Source organism: Ambystoma mexicanum, chromosome 14 (genome assembly GCF_040938575.1).
Source record: "Ambystoma mexicanum isolate Mex_15411 chromosome 14, UKY_AmexF1_1, whole genome shotgun sequence".
Classification (NCBI taxonomy): domain Eukaryota; kingdom Metazoa; phylum Chordata; class Amphibia; order Caudata; family Ambystomatidae; genus Ambystoma; species Ambystoma mexicanum.
In genome coordinates this window covers 508,226,109-508,244,517 of record NC_090940.1, presented here as the reverse complement: position 1 = coordinate 508,244,517, position 18,409 = coordinate 508,226,109, and the positions used below count along the sequence as shown (strand labels likewise).

Sequence of the window (18,409 nt, the reverse complement as noted above, 5' to 3'; positions counted from 1 at the left end):
TTGGCGACTACAGCGACCTCCTCCACTTGCTTTGGCCCCTGTAGGCCTCCTGAGTCGAAGAGCAGGACGGTTAACGGTAGGCGGACGAGCTGCCAACAAATCCTTTGGAGTATCCCTGGGCCTCTGGAGGCTCAAAAGGACGGCAGTCATTGCTGGAGCGTGCCCAATGCCCGGGCCGTCTCGGTATCCACCTTGATGGCCTGAAGTGACTCGTCCACAGTCTTGAGGAATAGGTTGCCCCCGTCGAAGGGCATGTCCAACACCCTCGACTGTACATCCTGGCGGAAGCTAGTGGCCTTCAACCAACCGTGCCAATGAAGGCAAACGCCGTTGCCCATCTGACGGAAGCCTGTGTCGGCGATGTCCATGGCCACGGTGATGGCATGGTCCAATGCCACCTCACCTTCTTGTAGGATCTCCAGCGCTTCTGCCCTCTTGTCGTTGGGAAGGAAGTCCAGGAGGGGAGCGATCTTGAACCACAGCTCCCTGTCATAACGGGCCACGATGGCTAAGGCATTGGCCACCTTGATCGTCGTCGCAGCCGACGAGATGACTCATCGCCCCATGGAGTCTATCTTTTTTCCCTCGTCGTCCGGGGGGCGGGGGGAGATGACATTGACGCCGAAGATCCAGAGGACTTCTTTGCCGCCGCCGAGACCACCGAGTCCGGGGACGGTTGGGATCTGAGACACTTGGGTGCAGAGTCGGGCACTCTGTATTTCTTCTGTAGGTCCACCCCGTCATCTGTACCCGTGCCAGTTGTCGCCATCTCCAGTTCCGTATCGTCCCTCGAAGGAGGGGATGGTGGTGAAGGGTGGCAAGGAGGTGGAGGGTGTACCCTCCTTCTCTTGACAGGGGGTTCCCCCGACGGCCCAGGCGCCGCGGGTTCTCCCGCCAGGGGCATCCTTGTCCGGATCTCTGAGCACAAGGTGTGCAGTGCCTGTAGGATGTCCGCCGACACGTCCGTCGGTTACTGCGGAGGTAGCTGCGGTGGCTGCAACAGGGGCAATGGCGTCCTCTGGCTCCTCATCGCCCTGCTGCTCCTCCTCGTTATCCTCACTGCTCTCCACATCCGCTTCGCCGGGGTCCTTCCCATAGGACCTGGCCTCCTCGTACTTTCTATCCAGCACCGCCTTCAGCCCAGAAAGTTTCTCCTCAGAGGAGATGTCTGAGCCCTGCAGGACTACCGGCCCCCCCTTCCGCTCGACCAGCAGGGACGGTCTAGGGGAGATGATCGTCATCGTCTTCACTGGCGTCTTCTCGATGGGTAGGAAAGAAGATTCCCTCCGAGCAGGCAGGGAAACGTTCGCCTTAGAGGCCGCCTCCTGGAAGTCCGCATCCGTGGCCATCGCTAGGGACGCCACCACGCCTTCCAGGGAGGTCTTAGTCTGTAGTCGGCTGGGACTTCTCCAGGAGCTTACTCGGGTGGTCCGACTTTCTCTTCTTCGCTGACCCGGAGCGCTGGCTCATGGTCGAGGATGCCGGAGACGCCGGTTCTGACCTGGCTGCTGAGGAGCCCGTCCCAACGGCGCTACCCCCCTGTGCCCGCGGGTTTGTGGTGCTTATCCTTATTTTGGGCCCCTAAAACTGGAGCACCCTCAAAGGTTTTAGGAGACCACTCAGATTTTCTCTTGCTGGGTGAGGCTTGCTGCCCAGGGATCTTCGTCTGGAGCCACTCGGAGAGCCGCTTGCGACGGTCCTTCATGGTGCAAGGCACCATATCCTTGCACAACGCACAGGTCTCCTCCACGTGCGTTTGGTCGGAATGTAAGCAGAAGAGGCACAGGGAGTGCCCATCGTCCAGGAAAATGTTCCGTAGTCCACATCCAGGGCAGACCCTGAACAGAGGCATTGAGTCCCCTTTAGCTTCAGCCATGTCCACATGCGGTAGGCCTCAAGAATCTTCTGGAATCCTCCAAGAATGGAAATCGGCGAAAAATCACCCTTGAGGGGTGAGAACGTTCTGGAAAATGGTTCCCCCGTTAGTCAGTTGATGGATCGATGGAGCTTGAGGCTCGATTGACAGGAAAAAATAGAGTAAACTCTTAGAAAAATTGCAAAGCGCAGTAAAAGCTCAACAGCTATAGTACGAGGACTCCCAACACTTGAACATGCGGTACAAATCTGAAGATGGCTGCCAGAGGCGGGTATTAGGTAGAGGGCAGTCATTGGCTGGGGGAAGTATGACCCAGAGACCCGTGATTGGTTGTTAGAAGAAAGACAGTTCAGAAATTAAACTGATTTTTTCTTTACCAAGGATTCCTAGCTTGAAGACGGGGAATATTCATGAGCATGTGAATCCATGTCAGACCCCATGCTGGAGAAATAACCAGCTTTAAAGAGAAGGGATCTCAGTCAAATAGATTACCTCGGGTAAGCATTTTCATATCAATCTTTAAGGGATTATTGGATTTTGTGGGAGGTCAGGGAATTTGATATTATAAATGGTTATTTTATGCATTACTCAATTTATTGCTAAAAAAGATCTACAAATGGTAGTCTACATATTGTTGGCAATTTTTTTAATGTCAGTGGTTAGACGCATAGATCTTATTAATGTGAGAGGTGGGAATCTGCACACACCTACCTCTTTAGTGTAGTCCTTTGGAACTCCAGCATATACATCAGTCCCATTGGGCCTGTTGATTATAATGCCTTTGGTGGGATTGCTAAGAGAAAAATTAAGATATGCATTGGAATATTGTCATATGCCAGGGTAAATTCATTTTTACTATACAGATATATAGACACACACACACACACACACACACACACACACACACGTGTCCAGTGTGCTTGTACCGTGTTAGCCAAGGGTTGACTAGAGTGGTCCAAAAGAAAACAAACCACCTTGTTTAACTAATTCCTCTTCTTCTAGTTCGCTACGCTCTCCTCATCTATCTCCTCTCCTCTCTTCCTCTCCTGTAGCTATTTCTCGTTCTCTTGCAACTAAGTAATGATTTCAATGTAGGCACAACTAGCCATTTCTCATAGCTGCAATCTTCTCCTGCAACTAATTAATGACTTCAATGTATGTACAACAAATCATATCTGTAACAAGCGCCACGATGCCCCCTGGGCTGCATGTGCGCTAAACAAATGCAAATAAATAAATAAATACATAATAAATTAATTCCTTAACTCTGCTAACAAAGTCATTTGCTTATTTGTGAGCCTTCATGGTATTTCACCACTTACTTCGAGGTAAAATTAAGTCTTTGGAAAACATACTAGAGAAAAAAGGTAGGGAATCCCAGGGGAGTATTTGCACAGGGGAGAATAAATACTAAATCCAAAGCAAGACATGTGAAGAAAGACTAAATCAATACAAATATGATGAATAACAAATGTATGATGCTACCAAAAAAACAAGCTCTCACATAAAGAATCACGTTCGGGCCCCAAAAATTAGGACAGTACAACAAACATGTTATTCATAGCACACATACATCACAAATTCAATTGAATGTTTTGTCAAGCTTTTTAGAGACCAATGAGTGCACCAATGAAATAACATGGCCGAGTAAAGAACATACACCGTTACTGGCGTCTATAACAATCAAACATGAATTCAGGAAACATGTTAAATATCAAAAAGTTGGCAAACAACACCCATGTGAAAGATAACATCTAATTTAGGAAACGTAGAGCATAATAACTTCAATGTACACCAAAAGTGATGAACAATGCAAGAGCAAAAGCAAAAAACAGTCCCAGATATCAAAAATACACAAAAAGGATCAAATGAAAAGATTTGGTCGCATTAGAAATCACAAAGAAAATCAAATAAGAAAAAGGTCCAGTCTACTATATGAGACAATAAAACCAATACTTGTGGTCTTCTGAAATGAGCTCGTTCAGGAGGCACCAAAACAACGGATCCTCCCTTCTAGTTTCAACTTTTGGGTGAATATGCCGTCGTTTTCGTCATGGCATAAAACCATAACTGTAGGACAAAAGAGCCGCCAGATATGCGCAATAAATCACAGAATGTGTATTCAGCAGAGCAATCACACGGATTAGCTCTGATCAAAGGAGGCCTCATCAATTCACTGGAGAAAACAGGTATATCACGTATCAGTATCATCTCAGCGTAACGGTCAGCTGCATCCTGTTCAAATGGTTGTCAGTAACAGCATATCCATAGGGGCCTGTTCCTCAAGGGACTTATACCGAAGTCACATGTTCGTTGTAAATTTATATGTTTTGGGGCCAAACGTGACTCTTGGTGAGAGCTTGTATTTTGATAGCTACGTTTGGTAGCATCATACATTTGATATTCATCTTAGTTCTATAAATGTTTTAGTCATTATTCACACGTCTTGCTTTGGATTTAGCCTTTGCAAAACATTACAGCCTAAATAGCGCCTCCCCCAATAGCCTCTTGTCTTTATCTGTGCCTGTCTGTGTCCATGATTTGTAGTTTTACTCAGAGAGGCATGCATTAGATGTTGAACTACACACCCACACACACCCATACCCATACACCATCATCTTAGTAGCGAGACGTCACCTGTAGAATGACTACACACTCATTAGCAAGACTTCACCAAGAGTATTGTGTCCATGCATTAGTAAGACTTCAACTGCAATATTGTGTCAACTAAATAGTGAGATCACACCTAGAGTAAAGTTCCCTCTCAGTGAGCTCTTACTAGCAATACTACACTGACTGACTAATGACCATTGTGGTCATTCACTAGCAGGACCTCACCTCCAGTTCGGTGGCAGCTCATATGCCAACATGGGGGACTTGAGCCATGTTTAATTCTGCGCAGCTATTGCCAAAGCAAACCCACTTTGCTAGGGCCACAATCAAAGGCAGAGCAGAGGATTTCCACAGCCACATTTCAACCATCTTCAATACAGTCAGAAACTTCCTTCGCTATTTATTTTCTGGGCACAAAGTCACTGATCTTGTGTGCCGCACTCTTTGAGGGGAATCCATATCTCCAAACAGGCCACCTTTTCTTAAGGGTGGAATGGCGGGATTAGCACCTTTGTGAACTTGTGCATCAATCTGCAGAAACAGATGTCGCATGGGCTGTCAAACTATTGAGCAAGGGAGTAGGAGATTTGGTAACCATGCAGGGGTGTCTTGGTAGAGTCACAGGAGGCCAAGGAGCAGGCACTTGCAGAACAGAGGTTGTGTAGGTGTCCCCCAGATGAGAGAAGTATGAGTGTCACGGTGGGACCTACAGGTGCTTGTGGGGGGGTGTCAACCACATAAAGAGGAGGGTTAGCGGGGGAGCAGGCCCACAAAAAAGGATTTCCCTCTGCCCCAAAACCAAACCCCCGAACCCGGGATCCAGAAAAAATGGCCTCTGGGGAAATAAAAAAAATCACATGGATCACATTTTTGCAATTCAACCCATGCCTGGAGATGGCTGCAGGAAAGTAAAGCACTGGAGTTAACTTGTCGAGCAAGAGTTTAAGCAAAGCATTAATATATTTGGTTTTCAATGGAATCTCAATACTGTCCCTCCATATGCAGGGTCTGTACCTTTGATTGGGCTACATTATGACTGTTCTGGCAGTTGGAAACCCATACATACATCCTTGTCTAAGTGTGTCATGAACCTGATGGCTGATCTGACTTCTGCCAACAATTATTGTCTAATATTTCAATACCAAGAGGACTGTCTCACGTTGCCCAAAGCAAAAGAGGTCATTGATCTGCTCACACTTCCCTTTAATAGCTTTTTCAGCAGGTCTCTGCTTCCATCTAAATGAGGTAAGGATGCCAGTTTTAAAGAAGGAAAGAGGACTGAGCACAAAAGAGTTCTAGAGATGAAACGGAGCTGTGCAAGTCTTTTGAAGGAAAACGTGTTTAAGCATTAAACCGTAAAAACCACATGCAGTCTGTGTGACTATACCCCACCAATGTCTTGGGCCTATATTTGGACCAAGTGATTATTTGGTGCCTAATGGTTCTGCCATGGGAAAAAGCCAGACCAATACAGCAACTGGTCCATCTGGCTAGGACGATCCTGATGCAGGGATTCAAATTATGAAAAATGCTAATCCAGGGTTATCGACCACTAGCCCGCATGCATCCATGTGGTGGATCTTGTTAGATCTCCGCTGCACACACGGTGGAGATCTGCGATGCGGGCAGCCAGCGCAACCCCCTGCCTCATAAAATCACATGAATTGCTCCAGTATTCTGTTGGTGCTAAAATGGATTTCTAGAATGTGGCCTGGTGGACATATTTTAGGAAGCCACCCAAGTTATGATGAATAGCGAATGCTGAGAGGTTAGCCAAGACCCAGTCAAGGTTGTTTAGAGGCCGGTTCAAGGCTTAGTCTCAGGAGAGTGTGAGCGGGGTCAGGGGCCCTCAATCAGTCCACATGGTCCGTATAGCACACAATAATTCAAATTAGACAGTCACATAAAAATCCAGTCATTTATTTTAGGCCTCATTACCACCCTGGAAAATTAATCTAACAGGTACAACTATCACACAACACTCTATAGTACAAATATATACGATCCCCAGTAGGGTCACTTAATAAACATCAGGTAACTTAGTCAAGAAAAGCAGGTAAGTACGTTAGATGCAGTGAACCAAATCAGAAGGACCGTGAGATGCGCTGGGCGAGTTGACAACGTATGGAGCTGCAGCGCAAGTTCACAGGAAGGAAGACAGTGTTGGGGACGCTACTGGGCATAAGTCAGATAAGAAAATAGTGGTCTGTCAGCAATGGTAATAGGGGACATTATTTCTTTGTCTTTCCCGCTCCTGTTCTATTCAGACTTGAGCTGGGCACATCGATTTTGGAGACAACAAAGATACCGTTAGCCTCACATATTCAATGAGAGGTAAGCATTTGTGGATGGAGGCAGAGTATGTTCAGTATAAATACATATGGGTTTTCTGAATGCTGGTCAATTGTTACAGACATTGTAACGCAGCCGTAGTGGATGGTGCATATACACAGCCAGATAAGGATGCTAAGAGGGAATTTCTGATACGTAGGATGGAAAGAAGAGGTTAAGCACTTGTTTTGAAAAGGGTTGGAAGTTCTTTTAGAGTCTCTGATGGTGAACACACAGAGTTTTGGGTACTCTAGGCAGGAGTAGTGTGGATACTACATATCTTATTAGCTTTGGGTTTTCAGGGATATCTTGTTCTGCATGTGCACACAGGTTATTTTATGTCAGTTTGGGTCCTGGTGGTCCATCATTAAAACACTGATTTATGCACAATGTTAAGAATAATCTTGAACACCCAGCGAAGGGGAAACTAGGGTGCTCAAGCTTATCCACAATATCTATGATTGTGTTTGAAGAACAATGTAACAGGGAGTATGATTTGTGAAGCACAGATGTTAACCAAATGTAGTATGATTAAGGCATATGCTTTCTAGCATGGTGAGGAATGAATTGTGACATTCAGCTCTTTGTTTTTCTTATACAGAGCTATAAATCACCAAACAAAATCAGACAGCCTTGAAGAAGCTCACTAGTGTTGATGGAAAGACAGTGTAACACTATGCGAAACGTGATGACAGATCTCTGTAACTTGATGTGCGTTTTTGCTAATAGAGAATTGCTCACAAACCATATTTTGCATTAAATAAGGCTCATGGAGCTGTCAATCATTGGCACAGGGTGCTTGATATTTTCTACTTTAGAAAATGTTACATATGAGCTAATTCTAGAGCCACTGTATACATAGAACTAAACTGTATACATGGAATTAAAGATTGGGCATGGCGCAAATGGTGTGACAGTGTTGGGATTCATGTGTAGTTAGTCCATTCAGGGGTAGGACTGGTCACACCGCTGCAGGCGCACATGAGTAGTTCTTACAACGTAGCTATATCAGAGCGGAGGGATAGTCTACTATAGAGAAACCTGGTGTTGTGCATCAAGAAATGATATGTCAGGATATTTGAGCTTTTGGCTTCCCTTCCCTGCGTTTTCAGCACAGGACAAGGTGGGAAACACTCGAGCTTAGCACACGCTCTAGCTCATCTAGCACGAGGAGGCGGTTCAAAACCTCAGCATCTGGGCCTTCTGTACCGAAGTCTCTTTGCCGTCCAAAATCGCTTACACTAGAGGGCATTATGCGACAAACATTCAAAGTTCCTTTCTCCTCAGGATTCTCATATGCCCAACTTCTCTAGTGATTCACTGTTCAACCTGTGTCCCACTCTGCCGGGCTCAGGCCCACTTTAACACAAAGCTTTCAATTATTCTCCCTCCTCCGGGCTCAGACAAATTTATCTCGTTTTTCAATTAAAGGTTCCCCTCGATCGGGCTCAAACCTTCCTCGGTTCACTTCTGGGGTTTCCCTATCCTAGCTTTCTTTACCTTTTTATTGGACTTCCCTCTGTCGGGTTCGAGTCCCCCCACTTTGGACTGTGCACAGGATTTAGTTTGACACATCGCAGGACCACTTTGATTCAAAGCTTATTACATGCAATGGCTTTTGGTACTTATAGTTTTCATAAAGCAAAGTTCACTTCAATTTCACAACTTTTCTAAGAGGCTTTCGATAAAGCACATTCCCTTTTGCCGGACAACTCTGATACTTAGTATTTGTGACTTCTGGCTTTCAACAATGGACTCTGTCTTTCTCATGTTTTACCTATTTGCCCACAACCTTCATTCTTTGATTCAATGTTGCAAGCACTCCAAACCACAGACCAGACTTTCGTCGCTTCAATTAACTCACCGGCTGGGTTTAGGAGTCTCCTTTTATCGTGTCTGTTTGATGTCGGAGTCAAAGGCTGTTACCTTTTCAGCCTCAGTGCCTCCCCAACTCTGCTGTTCACACAGGAGGGCCCACTGGTAACTTTGCAGCACTGTATGCGGTCTCTCTCCTTCTCGGCTGGGCTGGACTGCATAGCCCCCTTGGCTTCTGAGCGGTAGCGGTCTCTCAAAAAAGTGTCTTTCTTTCTCTCTCCAGCCTCATAGATTCAGCCCCCTGGTCTCTCGCTCTCTTTCGCCTCCTTTACCTCTTCCCCAGAAGTACAGCTTTCTCTTGTGCACCGCCTCGCTCTTGACTCCTCAGGTGTCTCCCTCAATCGGGCTCAGGCTTCTCATTCGCGCTTCTCAAAATAAATGTTTTGAACTTCAAATCCCAGAGTGCATCAGTGTTCAAATGGGATTCCTCTTGAGGTCAGGGGCTCAACGCCTGACCATCAAGGGCGTGGGTCTTTGAGTCTATCCCAAGGGATGACTTCTGGGTTGGACACGGTTAGGCAGCCTCAACTGTCCCTGGGTTAGCCAACTGGAGGTATAGGTTCCCCGCCACACTGCAGCCTCTCTGGTGCTTACAGGCTCAGTGTGCTGGCAATCCTTCCCACGCCAAGCCTTACAGTGTTATTGATGCTCTGGCTCCTTACTGCTGGCTTCTCCGCTTCCTTCAGCATCCCCTGCTCGCTCAGAGTCTGCCTGGGTGTCTGACCTGTTATACTCTTTGAAAGAGTTGATTGGAGTCAGGTGTGAGTAGTTGTACCTCCCTGTCTGACTCCGACTGACCTCATTATCGGGACAATATGGAAACTGCCCATGGGACTCCATTACCAATTGAGTCCTATGGGAGTCCCCATGACTCCCATCTGCCTCTTCTTCGTCCCAGTAGTTGGACTTCTAGAGTGGAAGTAGGGATTATGGGAGTTGTAAGTTGTCCTGGAAATCATGGACAAACCATGTAGGTTTTTGTTAGGATGAACAGGGTAAATACATTGTGATGTGTGAATGGATTTTCTATTGGGTTTTACTTTACCTGTTTGTTTTCTCATTTTCCTTACAGAAAGGTACTGGGGTATGATGGGATCAGCTGACAATATCCCATGACAACGGAGGGGATGTCGGGTAGGTGTGTATCCGAACGGGAGGAATACCATATCTCAGCTCAGGGCGTGTCTCCCATGGACCCCAAGGACCCCCTGTCCAGGTGAAACTCCCTTGTCCGACCCCATGGTTGGGATCCAGGAGCGATGGCCCTCCCCTGGACAAAGGATCCCCAGGAGTAGCATGGGAGAAACACCTCAGGTTTCTCACAGTAGTTTGGACTCTTCGTCCCAGTCATTATGTCACTGGCTCTACACATGTACATGGGGTGAATGGGTATGGTATTGGGGTGTACAATGTGTGTAGGGCTAGGAGGGGTGTTTGGGAGGGGAATATACTGCGTTCTCCCTAGATGTTCGTCCTTGTCCCCAGAGGGGAGGCGTGGGAGCCCTTGAGGTCCTCCCGCTGTGTACCACCCTATGTAAAAAGACAGGGTAATATAAAATATCCCAATTGCACTGCATTCTAAAATGCTGTATGCAATGGTAAAAATATAAGAGTTCAAAGGGGAAACAAAGTTTCCCAGCAGTGCTATAGTCTGAAGTACTGAACAGTTTCCCCATAACACGTGAGCAAATGGCAAGGGAAGTGAGGCTGAAGTCTTGACTTGCCTTCAGAAAGTCTGGACAGGATCAAAAACAGGAGGTTACATATAAAACTATGGAGGGAAAGTAACAAAAGAAAATATTTCCTAACAGTTGGCATGCATCTGCAAAAAAAGTAAGCCCATCAGAATGTGCTGGCATCGGGACAGGTACCAAAGGAACAACAAACGTTATATTGTGCATACACAGCATGGCTTAACGAACAACTCCAGAACTTGGCCTGGGTTTTGCCACATCTGCCACCTTCTGAATACGTGTGAAAGTGCAAGTTGGGCGTTGGCATTATTTAAAGCAGTTATGGGAAACATGTGCTCTTCCCTCTGTTAAATGTTAACAGGGCAGGTAACATTGTACTTAAACTGACTCACTTCAATGAGAAGGGATGGAAGGTTTTAATAGTGGGCTGGTGGTAACACTTGTGTGGTTTTCAAGAAGGCTATGAAGCCATTTTTGGACACAGGCACATACTTTGGCTGAATTCATAATTTTTACAAAAACAGGCGTCCCAATTGTTAGGGGAGTTATCCTAACGTCCCACTTGGAGGTAAGACTTTAGTAAGCTATGCCAAGGGTTTGTAGATCCCCCAACTCTTAGTATCAGTCTATACTAGCTCAGGACCTTGGTTGAGTGGCAGAGCAGTCCGAGCAGTCAAGCTCATCTTAAGAGGAAGACGTACACTGAACTCAGTCAGTAACGCACCTCAAAGAAACACTTACACATAAATGTATATTAAAATATAGATTATATTTACACAAGAGTCACTGTTACACCAACACACATAGGCATACAATTGTTACAGGAGTTTGACAGTTCCATCGGTAATATTGCGCACCCACAAAGTAATACGGTAATTGTATTTAGTCTGCATACACATATAAGATAGTGATTTCTGGGAAGGAAAATAGTTTGTTAGTGTTATCCTAACAGAGCTTCAGGTTCTCGAGGCAGTTTCTCAGCACAGCAAGTCTTTTAAAGTCAAAAACGCTAAAAGGCTGTTCGTAGAGGCTTAAAGTCTTGCAAAGCAGTATAAATCGAAGGTTCCTGTGGATACATTCTAGTCTCTAGGAAGGAAGATACAAGAAATCTTAACCAACATTGGAGACCCGGTTAAAGGACTCACTAAAAGGGACACAACCAGCAACTTTAGTCGGAAGTAAGAGGGGGTTGCCCTGGCCACCTCTACGTGCACTCCAATGCTCTGGAGCGACTTTCGGGAATCAGGTAAGCACTACCTTTTCCCTACAGTACCTTATGTTAGAAGAAAACGTTTTTGGTGGATGCTGCGTGTTGTTGCAGCTTTGGACCTGACCTCCGGATTCCTTGGTCTGATGACGAAAGGCAGGACAAAAAATGTGGTCTCTCAGCAGCAGTCTCGAGGGAGAATCTCTGGTCACTCTGCTGTTTTTGGACCTTTTCTGCCGCACCAACAAAGCATTTGATTTGCCCAGTCAATCTTCTTCACTTCCTGCAGACCTGCACTCCGATGAGGGGTCTGGGCGAGTTGGATCAGATCGGATCTCTGGAGTGTCCCTTGAGGGCTCAGCAAAGATTTGGACGGATTAAGCCTTTCAACAACAATGCACTCGAAATCGGCAGCAGGTCTCCTGGTATTGGGGTTCAGCAGCTCTGGAAACTCACAGGACCTCGGGAGATTGCTCAAATCAAAGTTCGTCGTGGGACTGGTTGTTCCCACCAGCCAAGGGGAAAGAGGCGTCCATTTCGAAGCGCCTCTTTCACACAGAAAACGAGGTCAGGACAGCAATGGTCACTTCACGGAGTCCTGCAAGCGTCTCTAGTAGTCGTCTTCTTAGGTTACGTCAGCTTCCACTGGTCAACTTGCTTTTCACTCCTGGAGCCTCATCATGTATACAGTTCCAGCACACACTCCTCTGCAATCTCTCTCAGCAATTTACAGGAAAGGGGTGTTTGGCTGTCCAATCAGGACAGCCAGAACCCCTGTGGGAGCTGGACCTATCCAGGAACTCTGGAAGACAAAGGACAGGTGTGTGGAAAACTCCTCCCCACTTGCTGCCTGCCTGCCCAGACACTCTGGAGCCTAGGCGGGGACACCCAAGGGTTCTAACCAAAGGCAAAAAACAAACACACACACACACACACACACACGCGCGCGCGCGCGTGCACGTGCACACGCACACGCAGGCCTCCCTTTTCCCAGAACAGTAAAAGGGCCAACAAAGAACAACCATGCTAGTAATGGCGAAAAAAGAAGGGATACCCCAAGTAGGTACTTGGGTGCCCCTATTGTGCAGTACTGAGGCTATGGACATAGTATATAAATTACACAATAGTTGTGTAGAACGTGTCCACTACCACCAGCTATAGCTAGGAGACTGTCTAGGTGACTAAAAAGTCACAGGAGCAGGAGCAAAGAGAAGAGGGATGCTGGGTATCCCTTTGGCACTCCACCTAAGGTGGCGTGTGCCAATCTCTCAGACTATACATTTTTAGTAGAGATACCAAGTATCTCTCTAACCTTAAGACCTGTAGTTACTTGAGGATAAAGAAAATCTTAAAGGAGGAACCCAAGGGTCCCGAGCAACACTGCTCAAAGAGCTGTGTGCTGCAATAGTAAAATATGCCTTTGAGATTTATGGGGAAAATGGACTCCATAGTACAGGTAAAATACAAAGAATAGAGCTTCAAAAGACAGAGCCCCTAAGAATGAATGAGTGGAAAAAGGCTCCACTCGTTCAAACTTTAAAGAAAAAGGTCCAGAAGTCCAACAAAATGTGCTGGGGGTCTCAGTAGGAGAGGGGATGAAGCATAAAAATGATAAATCTCCCTAACAACAATGTGGTGATATGGTACTTCTCTTACCGTTCTGGTACTTTCACAGAGTTAACAGTGCTATTTTAATAGGCATATTTTTTCCACTGTATTTTAAAGAGAGGTTTAAAAAAAGAAACACTGCTCATCAGCGTGGTTATGCTTGATAAGGCACAGATATCCCTTTGCTTTAATTCAAACAATGCCTTTAAGAGTCCCTCCTGCTTATGTTTTTTCGATTATTGTATATTCAGGGGGTAGACTCGACCCAGTGTCTGCTGTATGACAGGTTTACTCTGCACTCAGCCACAATTGTGTCTATTCACATCAATGCTGCACAACATTGCAACACCATTAGTATGTATTTATTGGTGTATTAAATCACGCCGCCTCATGCAAGCGTTTGCTGTTTTGGGTGAATGCGCTATATATATATATATATATATATATATATATATATATATAAAAATAACATTGTCAGCTATCAATACCCTCTACTATCCCTTATGATATGATATATGTTATTTATAACGCATCTGTACACAAGTGTTTCTAGGCGCGACAAGACAAGGGAGAAAAGACAGAGGGATGACAAGACAGATGATCTTACTAGGCCTTGTGTCATTCAGATCGTGCAAGTGCAACAACGTAAAGTGCAGGGGGAAGGGAGGAGGGGGAGTGCAAGGGAGAGAGTCAGGGGAGTGCAATCAGGGCTGACTGTGGGTAACAGTTACACCCACTAAGTGCGTGGATGTCGGTCAATGGCCTCTGCCTCAATGGGGATAAGACAGAAATAATTATATTAGGTCAAAAGAATACTCTAGTCAAACTTGATAAACTGTACGCCAACTTTACCATTTATAACACCATCATCCCTGTGTCCGCAGCTGCCGACATTGGTGGTCTACTTAGACTCCACTCTATCCATGACTAGACAAGTTGGCGCTATCTCATCCTCATACACCACCAAGCTCATAAACGCCATAAAACCATACTTATCCAAACCTAATTGTCTATCAATAGCTAGAGCAACAATTGGAGCTCAACTAGACTATTGTAATGCTTTACTAGCCGGTACATCCGAGAAAAACTTGGGGGGGCAGGAGAGAGACAGAGAGAGAAAGAGAAAGAAAAAAGGAAAGAGATGCTTTCGGAACTTCATGTGGTCTGGCTCAAGTTTGAGAGAGGCAGGGAGCCATTCCAGAGGGCGGCACCTGCAGAGAAGTGAGATCTACCCCCACTCTCTGCCTGGAGAAGCGTCTGATCCTCAGAGTGCGGTAGCTGAGCTAAGGGCTCAAGAAGGAAGGTATTTTTGAAGAGAAAGTTGGATGCAGTGCGGGCCCCGGCCCCAGAAAGCCTTGTGGACAATGCAGAGGGTCTTTAACTTGATCCTCGCAGCCACAGGGAGCCAGTGGAGAGATTTCAGGGCTGGGGAGATACGGTCCCTGGGCTTGAGGCCAAGGACAAGTCTTGCAGTCCTGTTCTGGATTAGTTGCAGAGGGCGGAGAGAGTAAAGGAAGGAAGATTGAGAAAGAGGCTGTTGCAGTAGTCCAGCCTAGAGATTACCATGGCTCTGGAGACCTTGAGCTTCTAGGGGAAAGTGAGAAAAGGAAGATGATGTTCAAAGGCTCCATGGTGGCATGCTGCTCCGACATCATAATCGCAACTGAAATTAGATGTTCATCCAATGTAAAATATTGCTTGCAGATAGGGTGGAACATACTACTTACTCTTCGCTATCTGCTATGTCGTCATACATCATCACAATGATCTGCTCATCGGGTATGCCATTTCTGTGGACAATCTGATAGGCGTGGCATGCATCGGCCTGCAAAACAATGAATATTCATCAGTGTGTTACTTTTGCAACAATAAACATGGGGCGGTTGCTTGCCAGGCCACAGCCATCACATGAAACCACAATAGAAGAAAACATTTGTTTTAAATATTCTGCTTATTGTTACTACCTTGTGGTTTAATTGCACATTAAGTGGCAGATGGTGTGTTGCTGTTACCACACTCAATGGTGCCAATGTTAAAGACCTCAGAGCGATGAAAGGCTAGGCCACACCTACTAGTTTTCAAATCAATTCTCGCTGGTTACTTACAGATGTTGGAAAAGGCCACAGTAAGCCTCAGAGCTTCCTTACCAGTAACAGAGTGGATATTCGAATCCATACAGCAGTGCTTTCAAGCTTCAGCACAAACTTTACCTGAACGCAAACACAGCCAGGAGACTAACTGGGCAATTGTCATCATCCCATGCAACTGTGCTGTATTCCCCCCCATTTAGTCACAAGCTCAGAAACAGCAGAAAATGGGCTGTAAAGGAAAGTCAAATGTTTCTGCTCCAGAAATAAGAAAGTGGACATACAAGGACTTCAATATATGACGTCAATACTAGAACAGCCCCCCGACCCTATCCTTGCTTTACAAATTCAAGAACCCAAATGCGTCTTCCATACCGCTTAGCTCTCGATCAACACATCCACTGCGGTAAACACAATACTGGAGGATGAACCTGCAGTCTCCCCCCTCACCCCTCTTTAAACACCCTCCATTAAACCCTTTAAGGCATTGACCGTCACATATCCTTCCTCACGCATTTAAAGCCAGCAATGGCATTCCTCCGACTGCAAGAACATCATCTACGCAAGGGTAGTCGTACAGCCAGCCACAAAATGAAGTAAGATGCCTCACAAAGCAAAGAGGTCTTATGTGACTGCTTGAAAGGTCTGGGTGAAAGGCACTTAATGAAAGGCTAACCAGCGTCGTAGCTTACATAGGATGGTACCTCAAATGGGGTGGGGCTGAAGGGGGTGCTCGGAAATCACTTGGTTTCTGAACCTCTCTTCATCGTGGCTGTCTCAAACCAGTCAATGGTATACAGTATGCTATGGCTACAATGTAGAACAGAAACAGTAATACATAATATGTGTCGAGGGCTCTTCCGTGAGGCCCATACAGTACCGATAATGAAATATACACGATTTGAAGAGAGAAATATGTATACATTTTCAAACTTTGTGAGTGCTGAGTAACAGGAGGGATGTCGACAGGACTGTAGAGGGTTTTACAAAGGCTGTGGATCAGGAGAAGTTAACACAAAGGATGCAGGGCGAGGCTGCGCAGATTGACAAATCTGTGTGAATAGAACATGAGGAAGCAGAGTGTGGAATAGGTGACTACAGGCCTGCGCACAGGACTGAGTCACATGATGGTTGGGAATCACGGGTGTGGGGGATGACTCACATTTGTGGATGTTGTTGCATGCAGACATCAGCAGTGATGGAATCAGTCAGTCAATCGTGTGGGTCATGCTGTTCAGAATGCACTATTCTGGCCCACACACATCAGAGTTTGACGCTAGTACAAACCTGCATTTGGTTCCATCAGCTACAAGGACCAGTAAGGTAGGAGTGGCATGGGTTAGGAGAGAGCTACGACTCTACCCTATAATCCTAGCCACTTAGCAAACCCATATTAAACAAGGTGGACTACTCCCCACTGCATCTCTCTCCCTCACACTCAACTTAAACAATGTAATAATTGTCTAATATTCTACTAATCTGACCTGCTAGACATAAACCTCCCTCCTCTATACAGGTCTCTCAAATTGAGCAGGGGTTCCCAAATTCCATTGTGTGATATTTAGATTGCATTGATAGGACTCTCTCCCACTATACAGGTCTCTCAGATTTGGTAGGGGTTCTATTTCCAGGCTGCATTGTGTGATATTCAGATTGCATTGATAGGATTCTCTCCCACTATACAGGTCTCTCAGATTTGGTAGGGGTTCTATTTCTAGGCTGCATTGTGTGATATTCAGATTGCATTGATGGGACTCTCTCCCACTATAAGGGTCTCTCAAATTTAATAGGGGTTCTGGGTACATATTGCATTGTGTGATATTTAGATTGCATTGATAGGCCTCTCTTCCACTATACAGGTCTCTCAAGCTTAGTAGGGGTTCTATTTTCAGGCTGCATAGTACGATATTCAGATCACATTGACAGACCTTTAGACAGGTCTTTCAAATCCCGCTGACCAACTCACTCCTAAAATGACATAGAACCCACCAATGAATTACTGTGGAGTGACACCCCGATTAGGGGCTCACGCCTCAAAGCGTAAGTCCTAGCTGCGCCCCTCAAAATCACCCTTCAACTAGTAGATATTCTTCTTAAACCCACACTGCTTGTTCACTGCATTGAACCGCGTATAGGGAGACGGACACTAAAGAGAGCCACCGATAACACCCAACTATATAACCCCTAACCACCTCCCCTACCCCTCTCAAGCCAGCGACTGAACGAATTGGCAACATCAGCCGGAAATACCACCTACAGACAGAGCCCTAACTGTTAGCAGACAGCTCTCCACACCCATTACTACACCACAACCAGACCAAAAGCAGAACCAACTGGACACCAGCAAACAAATAAAGACTACCCAACTCTCTATCTCATAATGCTGCGCAAACGACCCATTCTGAGGGAAAGAAAAAGAGAAGAAGAACAAACACTTCGGAACAGTAACAAAGAACCACAACTACAGAACGCCCCCCGCAGTCAGGAACAAGAATCGAACCAACACTGAGAGAAGAGACAAGAGACAAATCCCTCTACTTAACCTCGCTGACAACTGGTCACCAGAGCAAACCAACCCAACGCTAGAAGCAGCAACATCAAACTACCCAACACAAATGTGCAGAAGAAGGATGAACAACACAAGAAACAACAAACACACGACCGATGCGATAACACCTTACATCACCAAAGCAAGAAGAACCTCCAATCGACAACTACAACTCATGGAAGACGAACCTGATGAAAACAAAAACCCAAGACAGAACCTAGACGATCTCTTCGAAGATGCTGACACCCCAAAACCTACACCTCAACAAGAGATCGACCAGGAAGGAAACCCCAACACTGATCAGAAGATGACCTCAAGAGGAAACTCCAAACCAAACAACACCCCCAAACTCCACTGCAATCTTATAAACGCAAGATGCATGTCAAAACACTCAAGAGATCTTCGACCTACTCGATGACAACGGAATTGACATCCTGTTCATCACAGAAACATGGCTGGACGACAACTACAAAATCACACTCCAAAGCTGCCTTCCAACCAACCTCAAATGCCTTCAAATAAACAGGAAAAACAAAAAAGGAGGCATCGCAATAGCATTCAAAGAACACC

General features: G+C 45.9%; 1 protein-coding gene across 4 annotated transcripts in view; it reads right to left on the bottom strand.

Moving 5' to 3' along the window:
• LGMN (legumain) overlaps positions 1-18,409 on the bottom strand; it is a 207,184-nt gene that overhangs the window by 127,721 nt on the left and 61,054 nt on the right. For all 4 annotated transcript variants that reach the window (XM_069637735.1, XM_069637738.1, XM_069637737.1 and 1 more), the window contains 2 exons: positions 14,932-15,029; positions 2,588-2,669 (listed from right to left, as the gene is read on the bottom strand). In XM_069637735.1, the coding sequence (XP_069493836.1) occupies positions 2,588-2,669; positions 14,932-15,029 (180 nt within the window). The remainder of the gene's footprint in view (positions 1-2,587; positions 2,670-14,931; positions 15,030-18,409) is intronic.